This window comes from Salvelinus fontinalis, chromosome 21, assembly GCF_029448725.1.
Source record: "Salvelinus fontinalis isolate EN_2023a chromosome 21, ASM2944872v1, whole genome shotgun sequence".
Classification (NCBI taxonomy): domain Eukaryota; kingdom Metazoa; phylum Chordata; class Actinopteri; order Salmoniformes; family Salmonidae; genus Salvelinus; species Salvelinus fontinalis.
This window is the reverse complement of record NC_074685.1, coordinates 28,772,729-28,796,043: the sequence shown is the minus strand read 5'-3', so window position 1 is coordinate 28,796,043 and position 23,315 is coordinate 28,772,729. Positions and strand designations below refer to the sequence as shown.

At 41.9% G+C, this 23,315-nt stretch overlaps 1 protein-coding gene and 1 pseudogene across 1 annotated transcript; one reads left to right on the top strand and one right to left on the bottom strand.

Annotated features, from left to right (window-relative positions):
- The first annotated feature begins 104 nt into the window (after positions 1-104).
- LOC129818564 (sorting nexin-24-like) lies at positions 105-9,026 on the top strand. Its single transcript, XM_055874599.1, has 7 exons — positions 105-317; positions 850-933; positions 5,622-5,726; positions 5,862-5,956; positions 6,080-6,109; positions 7,073-7,137; positions 7,314-9,026. Exons 1-7 carry the CDS (start codon positions 249-251, stop codon positions 7,382-7,384), a joined length of 519 nt encoding a protein of 172 aa, XP_055730574.1. The 5' UTR covers positions 105-248; the 3' UTR covers positions 7,385-9,026.
- Positions 9,027-9,324: 298 nt separating this feature from the next.
- LOC129818258 (vitamin K-dependent gamma-carboxylase-like) lies at positions 9,325-21,910 on the bottom strand (annotated as a pseudogene).
- Positions 21,911-23,315: the final 1,405 nt, after the last annotated feature.

Here is a 23,315-nt window from a genome sequence, read left to right as displayed (position 1 = left end):
AAATATTGATTTTTAAGCAGGTTTTCGCGCAGTTGATTGATTTTTGAGTAGTCTCGCCTTGTAATAACTTTCCACCCCAGTAGATGAGAGTAGTGTGACATTTTTGCCACTTCCATACTCTACAGAAACAAGAAGAAGAATCCATTCCAACGCTAGCCGTGGCTAGCTACCAAAGCCTCCCTATGTGTCTGCAAGTTAATATATAACTCAGGATTTTATGCATTTAGGTTCGGGTTTGTTTTGCCAAAATGCATAACGTCAGGATTTCCATTCCATCGTTCCGCTCAGAGGACAATCCGATGGAGAAAGGGTACACGGTAAGATCTTGAATGTATTCATCATTAAGCCTCCGCAAAACAACAATCATAGCTAACATTGCAAATTTGCAACAAATGGTTGAAAACAAACCAATAGCATATTTATTAACTTTGAGTATTGTTAGCGACTCTCAAGCCAAACTGTCAACCAATGCTGTCAACTAACGTTTATTTGACGTGACTAGACCGAGTGAGAGTAGAAAAGACCCGCGATCCTTTCCATTTCACCAATTTTACAGACAGTAAAAACGTTTTTGACGATAACACTGCTCTTAATGACTTTGCTATCAAGGAAAACAACCGGGAGGTCAGGGAACGTGTTAAAGCAGTTGATTGATGTTTCACACGTTCCCTGACCGCCCGGTTGTTTTCCTTGATAGCAAAGTCACTAAAGAGCAGTTTGGTGTAATTCATGTATTTTGTTGAAAAATGTTGTTTTAAATGGCCATGACTGTCGATTGTGAATTGATTCAAGGCATATCTCTCTATACGTTCACATTTCCTAACCATGATTGTTTTTTTTCATCACCAGGTCTTTAAAATTGAGGTGCTAATGAATGGTAGACAGCATACAGTGGAGAAACGCTACAGTGAATTCCATAATCTACATAAAATAGTGAGTTTGTGTACCACTGACTTGCACTACATGACCAAAAGTATGTGGACACCAGCTTGTTGAACATCTCATTACAAAATCATGGGGGATTAATAGGGACTTGGTCTCCCCTTTGCTGCTATAACAGCCTCCACTCCTCTGGGAAGGCTCTCCACTAGATGCTGGAACATTGCTGCGGGGACTTGCTTCCATTCAGCCAGAAGAGCATTAGTGAGGTTGGGCACTGATGTTGGGCGCAGTCGGCGTTCCAATTTATCCCAAAGGTGTTCGATGGGGTTGAGGTCAGGGCTCTGTGCAGGCAAGTCAAGTTCTTCAACACCGATCTTGACAAACCATTTCTGTATGGACCTCGCTTTGTGCACAGGGGCATTGTCATGCTGAAAGGGATTTCCCCAAACTGTTGCCACAATGTTGGAAGCACAGAATCGTCTAGAATGTCATTGTATGCTGTAGCGTTAAGATTTCCCTTCACTGGAACTAAGGGCCTAGCCCAAACCATGAAAAACAGCCCCAGATCATTAATCCTCCTCCACCAAACTTTACAGTTGGCACTAGGGGCAGGTACCATTCTCCTGGCATCCGTCAAACCCAGATGGTGAAGCATGATTCATCAGTCCAGAGAACGCTTTTCCACTGCAATGGTGGCGAGCTTTACAACACTCCAGCCGACGCTTGGCATTGCGCATGGCTGCTCGGCCATGGAAACCCATTTCATGAAGCTCCCGATGAACAGTTCTTGTGCTGATGTTGCTTCCAGAGGCAGTTTGGAACTCGGTAGTGTTGCTACTGAGGACAGATGATTTCTACGCACTTCAGCACTCGGCGGTCCCGTTCTGTGAGCTTGTGTGGCCTATCACTTCGCCGTTGTTGCTCCTAGATGTTTCCACTTCACAATAACAACACGCCATTCTAAGATGGCCCCGAAGGACATGGCTGACGTTTTACATTCTACCAACCAATTGTGCTATTTGTAATATTTTTTGCGTAACTTATTTTTTTACTTATTGTGTACACAATACTGCTGCTACCGTCTCTTATGACCGAAAATAACTGCTGGACATCAGAAAGTGATTACTCACCGCGGACTGGAAGAAACTTTTTCCTTTAACGAGTCTGACGAGAAGGATGTCCTGCTTTCACTGGAACCATGCCTTTTGCGTGAAGAAAAGACGCCGGGAAAAGAGAACGCAGATCGGGCATCCTTCTGAGAATCCGGAGGCGAACGAGTAAACTCCCACTGCCTTCCATTCTTCTCGCTAACGTGCAATCATTGGAAAATAAAATTGATGACCTACAATTAAGATTGTCCTACCAACAGGACATTTAAAAACTGTAACATCTTATGTTTCACCGAGATACGAACAATATAGCGCTAGCAGGATTTCCCATGCACCGGCAGAACAGAGACGCTACCTCTGGTAAGACGAGGGGTGGGGGTGTGTGTCTTTTTGTCAATAACAGCTGGTGCACGATGTCTAATATTAAAGAAGTCTCGAGGTACTGCTCGCCTGAGGTAGAGTACCTTATGATAAGCTGTAGACCACATTATCTACCAAGAGAGTTCTCATCTGTATTATTCGTAGCCGTCTATTTATCACCACAAAACGAAGCTGGCACTAAGACCGCTCTCAACCAACTCTATAAGGCCATAAGCAAAGAAGAAAATGCTCACCCAGAAGCGGCGCTCCTGGTGGCCGGGAACTTTAATGCAGTTTTACCAAATTTTTACCAGCATGTCACATGTGCAACCAGGGGGGAAAGAAATCTAGATCACCTTTACTCCACACACAGAGATGCATACAAGGCTCTCCCCTGCCCTCCATTTGGCAAATATGGCCATAATTCTATCCTCCTGATTCCTGCTTACAAGCAAAAACTAAAGCAGGACGTACCAGTGACTCGCTAAATATGGAAGTGGTCAGATGACGCAGATGCTACACTACAGGACTGTTTTGCTAGCACAGACTGGAATATGTTCCGGGATTCATCCAATGGCATTGAGGAATACACCACCTCAGTCATCGGCTTCATCAATAAGTGCATCAACGACCACGTCCCCACAGTGACTGTACGTACATATCCCAACCAGAAGCCATGGGGATTACAGGCAACATCCGCATCAAGCGAAAGGCTAGAGCTGCCGTTTTTAAAGGAGCGGGAGACTAATCCAGAAGCTTATAAGAAATCCCGCTATGCCCTCAGACGAACCATCAAACAAGCAAAGCGTCAATACAAAATTAAGATTGATTCCTTCTACACCGGCTCTGACGCTCGTCGGATGTGGCAGGGCTTGAAAACTATTACAGACTACAAAGGGAAATCCAGACGTGAGCTGCCCAGTGACGCGAGCCTACCAGACGAGAGAAATGCCTGTTATGCTCTCTTCGAGGCAAGCAACACTGAAGCATGCACGAAAGCACCAGCTGTTCTGGATGACTGATAAAGCTCTCGGTAGCCGATGTGAACAAAACCTTTAAACAGGTCAATATTCACAAAGCTGCTGGGCCAGACAGATTACCAGGACGTGTACTCAAAGCATGCGCGGACCAACTGTCAAGTGTCTTCACTGACATTTTCAACCTCTGCCTGACCGAGTCTGTAATACCTACATGTTTCAAGCAGTCCCTGTGCCCAAGGAAGCGACGGTAACCTGCGTAAATGATTACCGCCCTGTGGCACTCATGTCGGTAGCCATGAAGTAATTTGAAAGGATGGTCATGGCTCACATCAACAGCATCCTCCCGGACACCCTAGACCAGGGGTGTCAAACTCATTCCACGGAGGGCCTAGTGTCTGCAGGTTTTTGGTTTTTCCTTTCAATAGAGCCCTAAACAACCAGGTGTGGGGAGTTCCTAACTAATTAGTGATGTTAATTCATCAATCAAGTATAAGGGAGGAGCGAAAACCCGCAGACACTCGGCCCCCCGTGGAATGAGTTTGACACCTGTGCCCTAGACCCACTCCAATTCGCATACCGCCCCAACAGATCCACAGATGACGCAATCTCAATCACACTCCACACTGCCCTTTCTCACCTGGACAAAAGGAACACCAATGTGAGAATGCTGTTCATTGACTACAGCTCAGCGTTCAACACCATAGTGCCCACAAAGCTCATCACTAAGCTAAGGACTCTGGGACTAAACACCTCCCTCTGCAACTGGATCCTGGACTTCCTGACGGGCTGCTCCCAGGCGGTAATAGTAGGCAACAACACGTCTGCCACACTGATCCTCAACACCGGGGCCCCTCAGGGGTGTGTACTTTGTTCCCTCCTGTATTCCCTGTTCACCCACGACTGCGTGGCCAAACACGACTCCAACACCATCATTAAGTTTGATGACGACACAACAGTGGTAGGCCTGATCACTGACAACGATGAGATGGCCTATAGGGAGGAGGTCAGAGAACTCGCAGTGTGGTGCCAGGACAACAACCTCTCCCTCAATGTGAGCAAGACAAAGGAGCTGATCGTGGACTACAGGAAAAGGAGGGCCGAACAGGCACCCATTAACATCGACGGAGCTGTACTGGAGCGGGTTGAGAGTTTCAAGTTCCTTGGTGTCCACATCACCAACAAACTATCAAGGTCCAAACACACCAAGACAGTCGTGAAGGGGGCACGACAAAACCTTTTCCCCCTCAGGAGACTGAAAAGATTTGGCATGGGCCCCCAGATCCTCAAAAGGTTCCACAGCTGCACCATCGAGAGCATCCAGGACCTATATAATAGGCGGTGTCAGAGGAAAGCCCATTAACTTGTGTGACTGGAGTCTCTGACAATTTTTAGACTGTTTTTTCTGCTACCGCACGGCAAGCTGTACCGGAGCGCCAAGTCTAGGACCAAAAGGCTCCTCAACAGCGTCTACCCCCAAGCCATAAGACTGCTGAACAATTCATAAAATTGACAATTTACATTGACCCCCCCCCCCTTTGTACACTGCTGCTATTCGCTGGTTGTTTGTTACCTATGCATAGTCACTTCGCTCCCACCTGCATGTACAGATTACCTCAACTAGCCTGTATCACTGACTCGGTACCGGTGCCCCCTGTATGTTGCCTCGTTATTGTTATTCTTATTGTGTTACTTTTTATTATTACTTTTTATTTTTGTCTACTTGGTAAATATTTTCTTCTTGAACTGCACTGTTGGTTAAGGGCTTGTAAGTAAGCATTTCACGGTAAAGTCTACACTTGTTGTAGAGTTGACTGGGTGCAGCTCTAGCAGGGCAGAAATTTGACTAACTGACTTGTTGGAAAGGTGGCATCCTATGACTATGCAACTTTGAAAGTCACTGAACTCTTCAGTAAGGCCATTTTACTGCCAATGTTTGTCTATGGAGATTGCATGGCTTTGTGCTCAATTTTATACACCTGTCAGCAACGGGTGTGGCTAAAATTGCCAAATCCATTCATTTGAAGTGGGGTCCACATACTTTTGTGTATATTCCTGGTGCAAGAACAGAGCCCACAATACTTTCAGAACATATACTGAGCCATCATTGTCAATAATGTTATACCGCTGGACTAGGTTAGTGGGGTGATAATTAGTGGAATTGCCTTAGTCTATGGGTGAAGGATATGAAAATCATAATAGCTGGAATTAGGCTTGAGCTAGGCTTTGAATTTTTCCTCTACCCTAATCCATGCCCTGTAACCATGTTCAATTTGAAATGTGCTTCTTTCAGCTGAAGAAGAGCATAAAGCTGCCTGAGATCCCCTCTAAGCATGTACGGAACTGGGTTCCCAAAGTTCTGGAGCAGAGAAGACATGGTCTGGAACTCTACCTACAGGTAATGGAAAACACCTACAGGTTTACACGGACTATTTCCTCTAACCCATATTTTGTATTAATACAGCTCATTAAAATGGTACAATAAATATTTTTCTTCCATTTGCTTTTGTTTCTTGTGTTCATTATTTAACAGACTATAATTATGGAGAATGAAGTTCTCCCAAAGATATTCCTGGATTTCCTCAATATCCGCCACTTTCCCTCGCTGCCAAAAACAGAAAGTTGTGGGTGAGTTTTTATACAGTGTGCCCTATATAGAACATCTCTCCTCTCCGCAAGAATAGAGTTCATGCCTTTATGTAAAAATCCCCAAACTGATTCTGAGTCTTGTATGTTTTTCTTTCATTAAAGGTCATTTGAAATGGAATCTGAAGAGTCAAGGTTTGTTAAGTGATTTTGAAAGGTTAATCCATTTTGAATGTTATATTGTATTTGTTCCTATCAATTCCCTGTGTCATTTAATGTTTTTATGTGTATCTGTGTTATTGGCGTTCAACAGGCAGAAATCCGTCCGGTATTACGTAGCACCGTAATAGTTGCTCTCACTACACTGGAAGCTTAATAGGAATGCGACTTTTAGATTGCGAAAACCTATATCATACATTGTCAAATTTCAATACTGGCCGATGTCATAACTCGGGAAGATGTCTTCTCTCAAATGAGCCGTTGACCATATTTTAGTGATATTCCTACCTCGAGATATTTGTAATTTAATGGAGGGTCTAGCACATTTTTCCTATTTGTCTGCTTCTTTAGTCCAGGGTGCATTGTATGGTGCAGTTGCCAGAGATATTATAAAGATATTATAGGAAGGTGATAGGAATGCAGTTTGAACATGGTGAGATTGTATACTCCTAAATTGGTAGTGCAGTTTGTTTAGGCGATTTTACAGCTAACTAGCTCCGTTACATGCTGATATTGTCTTTGGTAATATTGTGTGTAGCTACTTTTTCTAGCTAGCTAGCCCATAGAGAGCATTGCATTGTGGATTTTGTAATCGACTTGAGCTGTAACGGATTTCCACAGCGATTTTAATTTTTAATTTTAATTTTTTCCCCCATGCTTCTACCAACCTTGTTATAACGCCAAAATGAAACATTTGTTCTCAAAAAATATTCTTCTCACATATTAGTGTTATTTAACACTGTAAATTAAAGGAATTAGTGGTTTTGGGTGGATTTTACCTTTGTATAGTTTGAGTTTATAGTAGTTTGTGATGTAGGTTAATTCCGAAGTATAATGTCAAAATAGCTAACTATTCGGCATAATTTTGTCAGAGGTCTGGCTTTATCAGGCTTGTGATCCTTAACCCCCTTATCCTTCTACTTCCTGGTCTCTCTGTAGTAAACTGACCCATCAGCCAACCATGATCTACCAGCGAGACCCCTACCTGCTCCCATCCACCCACGGTAACATATCTTTACACATCTTCACACTGCCCATCAATAGACAATCAATATCGTTACAATATTAAAGTGAGATCTCTTTGTGTAATATTTAATTATGTAAATACAATAGCTAATCATTTGAAGGGGAACCATAATATTGTATAGAACAAATCAGTTTGACCTTTTTCTCCTCATAGATACATTTTCAAATGTTGTCATAGAAGGAGTGATACATGGAATATTTTACCCAGACCTTCAACCAAGGTAGAGTTACTGTATGCCAGTTTGGAGGACTTACTACTAACTCTTGACGACAAAGGGATGATTCAGAAATGTACAACTTGTAAGCGTCTCAATTTTGTGAACATTATTCTAATAGTTGTGTGTGTGTGTGTGGATATATACAATTTTTATCTATTCATAGTCATTTTGTAATTTGTTTCCCAGCATTAATGGATATGTTGATGAGATGCATTTTCTGAGGTATTGTTACTCAAAGATGAACACTACTGTATCATGATCATGGTTGCAAACGGAGGGTATATTACTGAACATTTTAAAAGTTACCAGTAAACTACCAGAATTTGGTAATTTTCAAGGATTTTATTTAATCTACTACAAAACATCTAGTGGCCCATTTGGGTACATCAGATTATCATAGGTGTCTAATCTCTGGCCTTCTGTGTGGCCTTATCACATGTAAAATAAATAATCAAATAAGATCACTTTAAAATAAAAAATTATGACAACGCTGTCAAGGATTATCCTAAATGTTAACCATCAATTTAGTGAACAACATTAGTGTTTAATATTAAATATGCTTTTTTTTCATTAACTAGGCTATTTTCTCTTGATCTATCCACTAGAAACTCATGGATACAGATATATAAAATTAATATTATACTGACACTCAAAGTTTATTAGGTACACTACCCCGTTAACGAAAATGGAGCTAAGGCATATGCATATAGACTCAGCCTTATGGACCGGCAGGCTGTATGCATCTACTAATGGTATTTCCCTAAAATGAAGGTTGAGACCTCACAGTTTTACACTGTGATATGTTGATGAAATAACCTTAATAGGTCAAACGGTTAACTCTATATATTAGCTATGAATTAATGAAGGGCAACCGATCAAGTGCGTCAAACGGCTGGTTAAAAAGCTGAAATATAAAAAGGGAAGCTGAACTTGTCTGTGTAATAAGATGTCTTTTGTTTGTCTGCCTTTATCTTAGAGTGTGTCTCTATTGTAAAGAAGAACAATGTGGTTCATTGTTGCTCTTTTTGATCGTGGGGCTGCTGCTGTAAACCGACAACAAAGGGCCATTTTAAAATGCCAGAGTTTTGATGCGACTAAACCTCTCCAGATGTAAACTCTTAGCGGTGCTGTAATGTTCCACTGATGGTAATGCACAGTTGATACTTTTTTTGTAGAGTTTAGTTGGTCTAACATTACTTTGCACTTGTCATTCGTTAGACAATTATGGATGGTTAATACTATAGATACTCTAAAATATGAGGATGGTCTGGGCATTCTATTGACTAGAATTCTCTGCCATCCTTTATTTCTATCCAATGTGTTCTCTGAATTGAGACCAGGTGGACCCTGGTGAATAATTTTTAATTTGTTAAATGAAAGGTAAATTTGGGTTAGTTTAGGTCATGTATAGAACTGTCCACTTCAACTGAGATAAAATCATGCCCAGTGTTAACAAATCCAATGATTTTTTTTTTTGTGTATCTTCCTTGTGTATATAGCATATGCATGTCCTGTACAGTATGTATCTTGTGCCATGACACCCTACCATTAAAGACACTGTGGCGTTGTACTGTAGCACTTTAGGCAGAGCACAGTAATCTGTAAAATATCATGATTAAGACAGACCGCAATAAAGCATGACACTTCAATACTGGTTTCTCTTTTTTTCTCAACTAATGAGTGAAACTTCCTGGCATTTGTGTGGACTACATATTCATAAAACTTTTTAATTTCACCCGTTTAAGGTTTACCCAAAATCTGAAACATACATGAGCGTTCAAGTTCAAACACTGAGAATGCAAATTTTGTTTCACGTTCATAGAAAAGTACCAGCTGCATTTTGGAATGCAAATGGTGACAAGTCCAACATTTACCATATGTTTCATAATGCACAATGTCATTTGTCTCATAGTAAAGCTAGCATATGAAGTTCAGCTCCACCACTACTTGACAACTTTATTTGTATTGCTTTTAAGTCTTTTAATGAATTTCTTGTTAACACATTTTATTCTAGCTAGCTATGTGTAGGTACCTATCAAGTAAACAAAATGATTACCCTCAATCAAATGACCTCATTAAAAGTTAGGCATAGCAAAGAGATACCTTTTGTAAAGGTGCATGTTGGATTTAACTTATGAAAAATGGATACTTCTGACAATATGCAAAATTAAACAACCTTGGACTGTATTTCTTTTGTAAAACAGAAGGATCAGTCTTAACACAAACTTGCCCCTGCACAATTTCAAACACCATGCAGGCTTTTACAAAAATCCTTTGGCAGTCTAGCATCTTCTCACTGTCATTCAAACACATTCATTAATTTACTAATATATTTTCTCACACACAAACAATACTCCTAGAGCTCATCGTGGCCGACCTCGTCCTGGTTGGCCTCTGTCTCTGGTTCCTTCATGGTGGAAAAGGCAACTTCCCTGGTCAGCTGCTCCAGAGGAGGGAGGCCCACCGCCAGGTTACGCATAGCTATGACTGTCATCAGAAACCTACAACACAGAGCACATGGTACCCTCAAAGATATGTTCCTTATATTTACAATCTATGACATGTACTCCTTCCTAAAATGCTAATGTCTACATTAAAGAATTCAGTTTCCACATTTTTAAACATCTCCAGCACCATCCGAACATTAACCTTGACGGGATCGGTCCCCCCAACCCCATGGCACGGTTGAGCTAACGTGATTAGCATAAGGTTGTAAGTAACAACAACAAAAAATCCCAGGACATAGATGTCTGATATTGTCAGAAACCTTAAATTCTTGTTAATCTAACTGCACTGTCCAATTTACAGTAGCTATTACAGTGAAATAACACCATGCTATTGTTTGAGGAGAGTGCACAATTATGAACTTTAAATGTATTAATGCACATTTGGGCAGTCTTGATATAACATTTTGAACAGATGTGCATTGGATCAGTCTAAAACTTTGCACATGCACTGCTGATATCTAGTGGCCAAAATCTAAATTGCGCATGGGCTAGAATAATACATTATGGCCTTTCTCTTGCATTTCAAAGATGGTGCAAAAAAGAAAACATCTTTTACCAGATTTAGTGTATTATATTCTCCTACAATAATTTCACATTTCCACAAACTTCAAAGTGTTTCCTTTCAAATGGTATCAAGAATATGCATATCCTTGCTTCAGGTCCTGAGTTACAGGCAGTTAGATTTGGGTATGTCATTTTAGGTGAAAATTTAAGAAAAGGGTCAGATCCTTAAGAGGTATTAAGATACACTACATGGCCAAAAGCAGCCACACACAAGCCTAAGATCACCATGCCAAGCGTAAGCTGGAGTGGTGTAAAGCTCGCAACCATTGGACTCTGGAGCAGTGGATAAGCGTTCTCTGGAGTGATGAATCACGCTTCACCATCTGGCAGTCCGACGGACAAATCTGGGTTTGGCGGATGCCAGGAGAATGCCACCTGCCCGAATGCATAGTGCCAACGGTATAGTTTGGTGGAGGAGGAATAATGGTCTGGGGCTGTTTTTCATGGTTCGGGACCCTTAGTTCCAGTGAAGGGAAATATTAATGCTGCAGCATACAATGACATTCTAAACAATTATGTGCTTCCAACTTTGTGGCAACAGTTTGGGGAAATCCCTTTCTTGTTTCAGCATGACAATGCCCCCGTGCACAAAGCGAGGTCCATACAGAAATGGTTTGTCGAGAATGAGTGTGGAAAACTTGACTGGCCTGCACAGAGCCCTGACCTCAACTCTATCGAACACCTTTGGGATGGATTGGAACGCCGACTTTGAGCCAGACCTAATTGCCCAACCTCACCAATGCTCTTGTGGCTGAATGGAAGAAAGTCCCTGCAGCAATGTTCCAACATCTAGTGAAACGCCTTCCCTGAAGAGTGGATGCTGTTATAGCAGCAAAGGGGGATCAACTCCATATTAATGCCCATGATTTTGTAATGAGATGTTCGACGAGCAGGTGTCCACGTACTTTTGGTCATGTAGTGTATGTGAAAATGGCACGTTTCTATGTTTTGTAGTAAAAAAGGTAAGTTAAGTGACAACCAATTTGTAGACAATTGGTTAAAATCATATGATGCATACCGATGTCATTGGAAACGCTTATCTTTATCTTTTTTACTACAAAACATAGAAACGCGCCACGCTGGTGCAGGATACCAGTGGAACGTGGAGGAATCGCATGGGTTTAAGAGAAGACAGGATAATGACTATAATCCTCATGGGGAAATTGTTTGTGGACAAGGACATTGAGACAAATACAGACATAAGTACGAGCTTTGTCATGGGTTTTGGTAGTTGCAATGAAAACAAAACACTCACGTTTGCCGCAGCATGTAGTACTTTCACAGTAAACCGGTTCAGCCTTTCGAACATGTTGGCTTCCCTGTGCTTCTTCACTTCCTTAGTTCGTCACTGTTGGCGTAGAAACAGCCGGACGACGGGATCCGTCACATTGACCTCTGACCCCTCATCGTTGTCTCCAGTGATGAGTGGCTGGAATTCTTGTTATGTGCTAGTTCCTATTGTGTGTGTTAGTTCCATTTGTGTGTACAGTGCATACGGAAAGTATTTAGACCCCTTGACTTTTTCCACATTTTGTTACAATACAGCCTTATTCTAAAATTGATTAAATTAAATATTTTTTTCCCCTCATCAATCTACACACAATAACCCATAATAACAAAGCAAAAACAGGTTTTGTAGACATTTTCAGAAATGTATAAAAAAAATGCCAAAATATGTTATTTACATAAGTATTCAGACCCTTTACTCAGTACTTTGAAGCACCTTTGGCATCGATTACAGCCTTGAGTCTTCTTGGGTATTTAGCTACAAGCTTGACAAACCTGTATTTGGGGAGTTTCTCCCATGAGTCTCTGCAGGTCCTCTCAAGCTCTGTCAGGTTGGATGGGGAGCGTTGCTGCACAGCTATTTTCAGCTCTATCCAGAGATGTTTGATCGGGTTCAAATCTGGGCTCTGGCTGGGCCACTCAAGGACATTCAGAGACTTGTCCCAAAGCCACTCCTGCGTTGTCTTGGCTGTGTGCTTAGGGTCGTTGTCCTGTTGGAAGGTGAACCTTCACCCCAGTCTGAGGTCCTGAGTGCTCTGGAGTAGGTTTTCACCAAGGATCTCTCTGTACTTTGCTCCGTTCATCTTTTCCTCGATCCTGACTAGTCTCCCAGTCCCTGCCGCTGAAAAACTTCCCCACAGCATGATGCTGCCACCACTGAGCTTCACCGTAGAGATGGTGCCGGGTTTCCTCCAGACGTGACGCTTGGCATTCAAGCCAAATAGTTAAATCTTGTTTCTCATGGTCTGGGAGTCCTTTAGGTGCCTTTTGTCAAACTCCAAGCGGGCTGTCATGTGCCTTTTACTGCGGAGTGGCTTCCATCTGGCCACTCTACCATAAAGGCCTGATTAGTGAAGTGCTGCAGGGATGGTTGTCCTTCTGGAAGTTTCTCCCATCTCCACAGAGGAACTCTGGAGCTCTATCAGAGTGATCATCGGGTTCTTGGTCACCTCCCTGACCAAGGCCCTTCTACCCCGATTGCTTAGTTTGGCCAGGCGGCCAGCTCTAGGAAGAGTCTTGGTAGTCCAAAACATATTTTATTTAAGAATGATGGAGGCCACTGTGTTCTTGGGGACCTTCAATGCTGCAGAAATGTTTTGGTACCCTTTCCCAGATCTGTGCCTCGACACATCCCATCTCGGAACTCTACAGACAATTCCTTCGACCTCATGGCTCAATTCAAAATCAATTGAATTGACCACTGGTTGACTCCAAGTTGTAGAAACATCTCAAGGATGATCAATGGAAACAGGATGCACCTGAGCTCAATTTCAAGTCTCATAGTAAAGGGTCTGAATACTTATGTAAATAAGGTATGTTTTTAATTTTTAATAAAGGAGCAAAAATGTCATCAAAAAAACTGTTTTGCTTTGTCATTGTGGGGTAGCGTGTATATTTTTAAGGAACATTTATTTAATCAACTTCAGAATAAGGATGTAAGGATGAAAAAGCGAAGGGGTCTGAATACTTTCCGAATGCGCTGTATATTTAAGCCCTGACCTGTTCCGTTGCGGACCCGCTCCTGCAGTTCAAACAGCTTAGTGAAGTTCCTCTGTAGCGCTGCCTCTGTGGTGTTGCCGTAGATGTACATGTAGCAGGACGGCTCCTCAGACACTGTGTACACCTTATGGTAGGTGTACAGCAGGAAGCTGCTCACACACACATACAATGAGTACTCCTAGCAACATCATGGCAACTGGAATGTGAAACTTATGTTTAGCAGTAAGTTCCACACCATTATAATGACTACAGTACAGCTGTCATCCATTGAAGGGTGTTATTACAGGCTGGCTGAAGCAGGTAGGGTGATGGAGTATACCTGCTTCTGCTCTCCAGGTTGGAGCATGTAGTTCTTCTTCTCATCCACTATCTCAACATTCAGCAGGCCCTGCAGCACCTGCACACTAGTGTTGCCCAGGTCCTCACTGACATAGTTATCTAGGTGGAGACCTAGAGGAAAGACGAACCAACACATGCATGATTAGGATTGAAATGTACTTTGGGTGAGGAATCAGTAATCACCATGTTGGCCCTTTCCTATTCTATGTCACTCGGCTCCGTCATATCCTCACATGGTCTCTCCTGTCATTCCTATGAGGATGACACAACTACTTTTCTCCTTCTCCCCCCTTCTGACACCCAGGTGGTGACACCCATATCTGCGTGCCTGGCAGATATCTCAGCTTGGATGTTGGCCCACCACCTCAAGTTCAACCTCGACAAGACGGAGCTGCTCTTCCACCCGGGGAAGGCCTGCCCGCTCAAGACCTCTCCATCACGATTGACAACTCCACAGTGTCAGCCTCCGAGTGTGCAAAGAACCTTGGTGTGACCCTGGACAACACCCTGTCGTTCTCTGTAAACATCAAAGCAGTGACTCGCTCCTGCAGGCTCCCAGCTTGTGCCATCAAACCCCTGCAACTTATCCAGGACGCTGCAGCCCTCCTGGTTTTCAACCTTCCCAGGTTCTCCCATGTCACCCCGCTCCTCCGCACACTCCACTGGCTTCAAGGCGAAGCTTGCATCCAATACAAGACCATGGTGCTTGCCTACAGAGCAGCAAGAGGAACTGCCACTCCCTATCTTCAGGCTATGCTCAAACCCTACACCCTCAACCCTACACCACCTCTGGTCTCTTGGACCTCCCATTCCTACAGGAGGGCAGCTCCCGCTCAGCCCAGTCCAAACTCTTTTCTGTCCTGGCACCTCAATGGTGGAACCAGCTTCCCCATGAAGCTATGACAGCTGAGTCCCTGCCAATCTTCTGAAAGCACCTCAAACCCTACCTCTTCAAAGAGAATCTTAAATAATCCCCCTCCTTACTCACCTTGAGTAAAAGTCTATTTACTATGTCTGTGATGTAGTTGACCCACCTAGCTATCTTAAAATGAATGTACTAACTGTAAGTCGCTCTGGATAAGAGTCTGCTAAATTACTAAAATATAATTACTCTCAATGGAAAACAATGAGGGAGAGGGGGAGACCCCGAACCTGGGAAGTCTGCAGTGAAGACTCTCTGTCTGGTTGTCCAAAGAGTCCTCGATCTCCTGAAACTTGGTCCTCCAGGGAGAGAGGTCCACCAGCAGAGGTGTGAGCCATGGATTTGGGCGGAATGGTGACCAGTCTGCCTTCACAATGTTCACACAGGGGTCAAAAATCCTAAACGGATGGGAAAAGAGAATTCAAGACCAAACTGCGAAGAACATTTCTATCCATGTGGAGGATGTGAAAGATCACAAAAAGGCCATGTAGTACTGTTGTTGGAAGCATTCATTGATGGACACCCAGATGTCAAAGAAGATCTCTGGGTCAGTGATGTTGTAGTGAGGCAGGTGGCGGCTCAAGCAGGTGGCATACTGCTTTGACTTTCTTATATGAACTCTAACTCAGTGTGTTTATATTTTTGTTCTGTATATATCACACTGAATATACCAAACATTAGGAACACCTTCCGAATATTGAGTTGCACTCCCCCACACTTTGGCCCTCAGAACAGCCTTAATTCATTGGGGCATGGAATTTACAAGGTGTCGAAAGCGTTCCACAGAGATGCTGGCGCATGTTGACTCCAATTCTTCCCACATTTGTGTCAAGTTGGCTGGATGTCCATTCAGCCAACATTCTTCCTACACACAGGAAACTGTTGAGCATGAAAAACCCAGCAGCGCTGCAGTTCTTGACACAAACTGGTGCGTTTGGCACCTAATACCATACCCAGTTCAAAGGCACTTCAATTTTATGTCATGGCCATTAACCCTTTGAATGGCAGACGTAAAAAAAAAAAAAAGATTTTTGTGCATCTGTCTCCTCTCTTTCACCTACACTGATTGAAGTGGATGCAAATAACAAATGACATCAATAAGGGATCATGGATTCACCTGGTCAGTGTCTTGGAAAGAGCAGGTGTTGTATACTCAATGTACACACAGTTCAGACCCCTTGACCTTTTCCACATTCAGACCCCTTGACCTTTTCCACATTTTGTTACAATAGTCTTATTCTAAAATGTATTAAATATTTTTTTCCCTCATCAATCTACACACAATAACCCATAATGACAAAGCACAAACTTTTTATTTTTTGCTAAAAACTGAAATATCACATTTACATAAGTATTCATACCCTTTACTCTACTTTGTTGAAGCACCTTTGGCAGCGATTACAGCCTCGAGTCTTCTTGAGTATGACACTACAAGCTTGGCACACCTGTATTTGGGGAGTTTCTCCCATTCTTCTCTGCAGATCCTCTCAAGCTCTGTCAGATTGAATGGGGAGCATTGCTGCACAGCTATTTTCTTGTCACTAAGTTGACTGTGCCTTTAAACAGCTTGGAAAATTCCATAAAATTATGTCATGGCTTTAGAAGCTTATGATAAATGATGTCAATTAGCCTGAGTCAATTGGAGGTGTACCTGTGGATGTATTTCAAGGCCTACCTTCAAACTCAGTGCCTCTTTGCTTGACATCATGGGAAAATCAAAAGAAATCAGCCAAAACCTGAGATTTTCTTTTTTGTAGACCTCCTCAAGTCTGGTTCATCCTTGGGAGCAATTTCCAAATGCCTGAAGGGGTACCACGTTCATCTGTACAAACAGTAGTACGCAAGTATAAACACCATGGGACCACGCAGCCGTCATACCGCTCAGGAAGGAGACGCCTTCTGTCTCCTAGAGATGAACTTACTTTGGTGCAAAAAGTGCAAATCAATCCCAGAACAACAGCAAAGGACCTTGTGAAGATGCTTGAGGAAACGGGTACAAAAGTATCTATATCCACAGTAAAACGCGTCTTATATTACATTTACATTTACATTTAAGTCATTTAGCAGACGCTCTTATCCAGAGCGACTTACAAATTGGTGCATTCACCTTATGATATCCAGTGGAACAACCACTTTACAATAGTGCATCTAACTCTTTTAAGGGGGGGGGGGGGGGTTAGAAGGATTACTTTATCCTATCCTAGGTATTCCTTAAAGAGGTGGGGTTTCAGGTGTCTCCGGAAGGTGGTGATTGACTCCGCTGACCTATATCAACATATATATTATATCAACATAACCTGAAAGGCCGCTCAGCAAGGAAGAAGCCACCGCTCCAAAACCGCCATAAAAAAGCCAGACTACGGTTTGCAACTGCACATAGGGACAAAGATCGTACTTTTTGGAGAAATGTCCTCTGGTCTGATGAAACAAAAATAGAACCGTTTGGCCATAATGACCATCGTTATGTTTGGAGGAAAAAGGGGGCAGGCTTGCAAGCTGAAGAACACCATCCCAACTGTCAAGCACGGGGGTGGCAGCCTCATGTTGTGGGGGTGCTTGCTGAGAGAGGGACTGGTGCACTTCACAAAATAGATGGCATCATGAGGGAGGACAATTTTGTAGATATATTGAAGCAACATCTCAAGACATCAGTCAGGAAGTTAAGGCTTGGTTGCAAATGGGTCTTCCAAATGGACAATGACCCCAAGCATACTTCCAAAGTTGTGGCAAAATGGCTTAAGGAGAACAAAGTCAAGGTACTGGAGTGGCTATCACAAAGCCCTGACCTCAATCCTATAGAACATTTGTGGGCAGAACTGAAAAAGCAAGAAGGCCTAAAAACCTGACTCAATTACACCGGCTGTCAGGAGGAATGGGCCAAAAATGGCCAAATTCACTCAACTTATTGTGGGAAGCTTGCGGAAGGCTACCCAAAACGTTTGACCCAAGTTTAAATTGTTTAATGCAATGCTACCAAAAACGAATTGAGTGCATGTAAACTTCTGACCCACTGGCAGTGTGATGAAATAAATAAAAGCTGAAATAAATCATTCCTTCTACCATTATTCTGACATTTCACATACTTAAAATAAATTGGTGATCCTAACACCTAAAACCGGTAATTTTTACTAGGATTAAATGTCAGGATTTGTGAAAAACTGACTTTATATGTATTTGGCAAAAGTGTATGTAAACTTTTGACTTCAACTGTATATAAGGAATATCAAAAGGGACAGTATAAGATCCCTTTCTACTACCCCTGAACAAGGCAGTTAACCCACTGTTCCTAGGCTGTCATTGAAAATAAGAATTTGTTCTTAACTGACTTGCCTAATTAAATACAGGTAAAATAAAAATAAAAATAAAAAACAAAACTGCACTCCAGATCAGGACAGCAGGATTTATGGATCAGTTTTACTTCTACAAAGCCTCCTTCCACACCCCTCTGCAACTCCCATCGTTCTGCTGACTCAAGCTAGTCTACACTACTGTTTGGCGCTGACGGATAGCAGTGTTGACACTGATTGAGCAATTATTCTGGTAACCCGTAGAGTTGGGAAATAACTTTAGCTGACAGTGGTACACACAGTGACTCCCAACTATGACATTCAAATCAGGGGTTTTTCTTAATTCAATACATGGAAAGGACTACAAGTTTATCACAAACTCATCCTCCATTTCTACAGGAGTAGTACCTGTGTGATGAAGTGAGAGTATGACAGGAATAACTGTTCCGCCAGGTAAAGAATGGTGAACAGAGTTGCCAGCTTGTGTTTAAACCGTGTTTTAGAGGCCTTGGGGGCAGAGTGGATCCTGTAGAGGTGTTTTGGGTCTCTGGGTAAACACAGGAGATGCTGGGCTCTGGGGGAGGAGACGTGAGCGGCAGCACTGGCCTGAGGAACTCTGGGAAGCGACTAACGAAGTGCCTGGGCCAGTCGGGGTAGCAGAAGAGAGGACTCGTGGCCAGCATGGTGTAGGCAAACATACCTGGAGATAAAATAAAGGACAATGTGATCAATAGGGGATTATAGATTCACTTAAATAGTGGATCATTTTGAAAAGATAGCTTTGAAAATGATTTCTGGGTCACAGGAGACTGCTTGCATTATGTTGCCCTCAAGGTTAGGCCGTCATTGTAAATAAGAATTTGTTCTTAACTGACTTGCCTAGTTAAATAAAGGTTAAATACATTTTAAAAAGATAAGTGATAAGGAAATACTTATCAATGCAATCGTTTAATGACGAGGCTTAGTAATTACAAGCAGCCCTCATGGATTTTGTAGTTTGAATTATAATATTTGATCATTCGTTTCGATAACTAAATACAATTAATCAATGGGTTCTCATCGATGCTGAAGAGTTGGGAATTCATGCAGTGAAAGTAACTGACAAAGAAAATGCCAAAAGGGCGTGTAGCGTCGAAAAACAGCAGATAGCCGGCAGACAGATCCAGACAAAGACCACCTCCATGGACAACCAGTAGACTCACCATTTCATTAGGCAGAATCATCCTGTGGGACAGACACACGGGATAAAACCCATACAATCTTGTGAGATTGGGGAAGTTTGATAAGCCGCGCAAAACATGACAGAGCAGGGCCCTGTTTAACTAACCTGAAAGGGTCAAAAAAGCCAATGGTGTGCCAAGTATGACATAGAAAATCCCCCCACCCAGTCTGCATCTAATTTCTTGATTCCAGCAATGAAGTATACTATGAAAATCTGCCAAGGACATATATCAAGATATTCATATTATAGGAGCATCCTAAAAGTTTATCACACACATGTAATTAGGCAGATACGCTTAATAGAGTAGTGATGAAGACAAGTTTCCATGGATTCAATATAATGAATTTGGCACAGACCTGAAACCTCAGAAGAGTATAGTTCCAAAGTGGCACTTGGGCATTCTTTTTTTTAGGATTACGTAATCCATCTATTGACCTGAAAATAATAATATACAGTACCAGTCAAAGGTTTGGACACACCTACTCATTCAAGGGTTTTTCTTTATTTTTACTATTTTCTAGGTTATAGAATAATAGTGAAGATATCAAAACTATGAAATAACACATATGGAAAAAGGTGGCTACTTTTTGATGACAGCTTTGCACACTCTTGGCATTCTCTCAACCAACTTCATGAGGTAGTCACCTGGAATGCATTTCAATTAACAGGTGTGCCTTGTTAAGTTAGTTAATTAATTATTAAGTTAGTTAATAAGTTAATGAATGCGTTTAAGCCAATCAGTTGTGTTGTGACAAGGTAGGGATGGTATACAGACGATAGCCCTATTTGGTAAAAGACCAAGTACATATTATGGCAAGAACAACTCAAATAAGCAAAGAGAAACGACAGTACATCATTACTTTAAGTCATGAAGGTCAGTCAATCCGGAAATGTCAAGAACTTTTAAAGTTTATTCAAGTGCAGTCGCCAAAACCATCAAGTGTTACCAGCCTCAGAAATTGCAGCCCAAATAAATTCTTCACAGAGTTCAAGTAACAGACACATCTCAACATCAACTGTTCAGAGGAGACTGCGTGAATCAGGTCGAATTGCTGCAAATAAACCACTACTAAAGGACACCAATATGAAGAAGAGACTTGCTTGGGCCAAGAAACATTATTCCAAATTTGAGATTTTTGGTTCCAACCGCCGTGTCTTTGTTAGACGCAGACTAGGTGAACGGATGATCTCCGTATGTGTGGTTCCCACCGTGAAGCATGGAGGATGAGGTGTGATGGGGTGGGGGTGCTTTGCTGGTGACACCGTCTGTGATTCATTTAGAATTCAAGGCACATTTAACCAGCATGGCTACCACAGCATTTTGCAGCGATACGCCATCCCATCTGGTGCTGCATCAGATGACCTGGCCTCCAATCACCCAACCTCAACTGAAATGAGATGGTTTGGGATAAGTTGGACCGCAGAGTGAAGGAAAAGCAACCAACAAGTGCTCAGCATATGTGGGAACTCCTTCAAGACTGTTGGAAAAGCATTCCAGGTGAAGCTGGTTGAGAGAATGCAAAGTGTGCAAAGCTGTCATCAAGGCAAAGGGTGGCTTCTTTGAAGAATAAAAATATATTTTTTGTTTAACACTTTTTTGGTTACTATATAATTCCATATGTGTTATTTCATAGTTTTGATATCTTCACTATTATTCTACAGTGTAGAAAGTAGTAAAGATAAAGAAAAACCCTTGAATGAGTAGGTGTGTCCAAACTTTTGACTGGTACTGTATGTACATAAGTGTGCATTCACTGACACACACACACACACACACACACACACACACACACACAGAAAGATACTGAAAAAAAAGAATGTCAATTAACCAAATATATTATACCTAACAACTCTTTAATACAATGGTTTCATAAGAGATGAACTACTCACCAATATCTGTTGGCGTCCATGAATGTCAGCTGAAAGCCAATGAGGCCGTAAAGGTAAGAGTGGTTGTTCCATGCTGTTTTGTCCAGCAAGAAGATGTACCAGTAGGTGGATATGAACATGAGACAGGAGAGGCGGTAGAAACAGCCCAGCATGATTCCCACAGCACCTATAAAGAAGACACAAACATGGAAATTGAACATTGATGCTCTCATTAAAACACACACACACAAAGGGGACAGCATACAGTTGCTGTTCTAATCACTGAATCAGAACTTGACCTACCAAAGAGCATCACCACATAGACCAGGTACATATAATCAAGAGGCAGCAGCTGCAGGAAGTTGAAGAGAGGGAAGCGGCACACGGGAGCCCCATCCAGGTACTTGTAGTCCAGGTGGCTGAGGCCTCGCTCCTGTGTGATGTCTATTGTAATTATCATGCCTGCAGGACAGAGACAGGGGAAGAGACAGAAGATGATAATATCTTTCATTTAGCAGACGGTTTTCTCAAAAGCGACTTAGTCATGCGTGCATATATTTTACATATGGGTGAGCCTGACAGCCCACCAAACAGGAAGTGGAAGATGCCCAGAGAAGCAGGGTCAGTCGGGCAGTTTAGGAGATACACCAGGTGATGCCAGGAGGTCAAGTCTTCCTTCTCAAACCCAAACAGATGCTTCATCCTGCTCTCACTTTCCACTACCCTCTCTGCTGTTGGTGCCGTCCCCTTGTCCATGGTCCCTTCATCACTACTCCCAGAAGAGTCCCCCTGTTCTGAAGACTACTCAATGAAAGGAGCACCTAAGCGAGAAGGGGAAAGATGTATACCAATTCACACTTCAGAAGAGAACCATCTTTATCCTACTGTTCACAAGAATGCAATAGGTATGTGTTGTGTACTGTATGTAAATTCCACAATGCACTATAAACCATAAGACACAATGAATTGTTTTTCCTGATTATAAACTCATTGCGTATGTTGCACGTATAAGGATGTAATGCAACTCACTCACCGTAATTAACGTATTACTCAAACTAAATCTCACCTTGCTATAAACAGTGTAACAATTTACTGAAAGCAGAGCTGCAAAGCAACAATTGTTACATACCTGCAGCAGCATTGTCGCACGCCCCTGCCTCCTCTAACGAGTCTCCCTCCCGGATCCGGGATCCTCCTCATCAAAAAAGCTGACTAGCATAGCCTAGCCTAACGGGACAGGGATATCATATAATATAATTTCATGAAATCACAAGTCCAATACAGCAAATAAAAGATAAACATCTTGTGAATCCAGCCATCATTTCCGATTTTTAAAATGTTTTACAGCGAAAACACAATATGTATTTATATTAGCTCACCACAATAGCCAAATACACAACACCATGTTTCCACCGCATAGGTAGCTTTCACAAAACCCACAAATAGAGATAAAAATTAATCACCAACCTTGAACAACTTCATCAGATGACAGTCTTATAACATCATGTTATACAATACATTTATGTTTTGTTCGAAAATGTGCATATTTGAGGTATAAATCATAGTTTTACATTGCAGCCACCATCACAAATAGCACCAAAGCAGACAGAATAATTACAGAGAGCAACGTGAAATACATAAATACACATCATAAAACATTTATGAAAAATACATGGTGTACAGCAAATGAAAGATAAACATCTTGTGAATCCAGCCAATAATTCAGAAGTGTTTTACAGCAAAAACACAATATATATTTCTATTAGCTCACCACAATAGCCAAACACACAACGCCATTTATTCACCGCCAAAATAGCTTTCACAAAACCCAGAAATAGAGATAAAATTAATCACTAACCTTTGGACAACTTCATCAGATGACAGTCTTATAACATCATGTTATACAATACATTTATGTTTTGTTCGAAAATGTGCATATTTGAGGCACAAATCCTGGTTTTACATTGTGAATACGTAGCCACAATACGTCACCTAATCTAACCAAAGAACTCATCATAAACTTTACTAAAAAATACATGTTGTACAGCAAATGAAAGATACACTGGTTCTTAATGCAACAGCTGTGTTAGATTTTTAAAAAATAACTTTAGTACAACATACAGCATGCAGTATTGTGAGACAGCGCTCACATATTCTCCGCCTTGTTGGAGCCAACATTTACCACAAAAATACGAAATAACGTCATAAGTCCTAGTTCCAGA

Coding starts and splice junctions, on each gene's coding strand:
- LOC129818564 (XM_055874599.1), top strand. CDS start 249: ATGCATAACGTCAGGATTTCCATTCCATCGTTCCGCTCAGAGGACAAT. Junction 318..849: donor CGATGGAGAAAGGGTACACG/GTAAGATCTTGA, acceptor TTTCATCACCAG/GTCTTTAAAATTGAGGTGCT. Junction 5,727..5,861: donor GTCTGGAACTCTACCTACAG/GTAATGGAAAAC, acceptor ATTATTTAACAG/ACTATAATTATGGAGAATGA.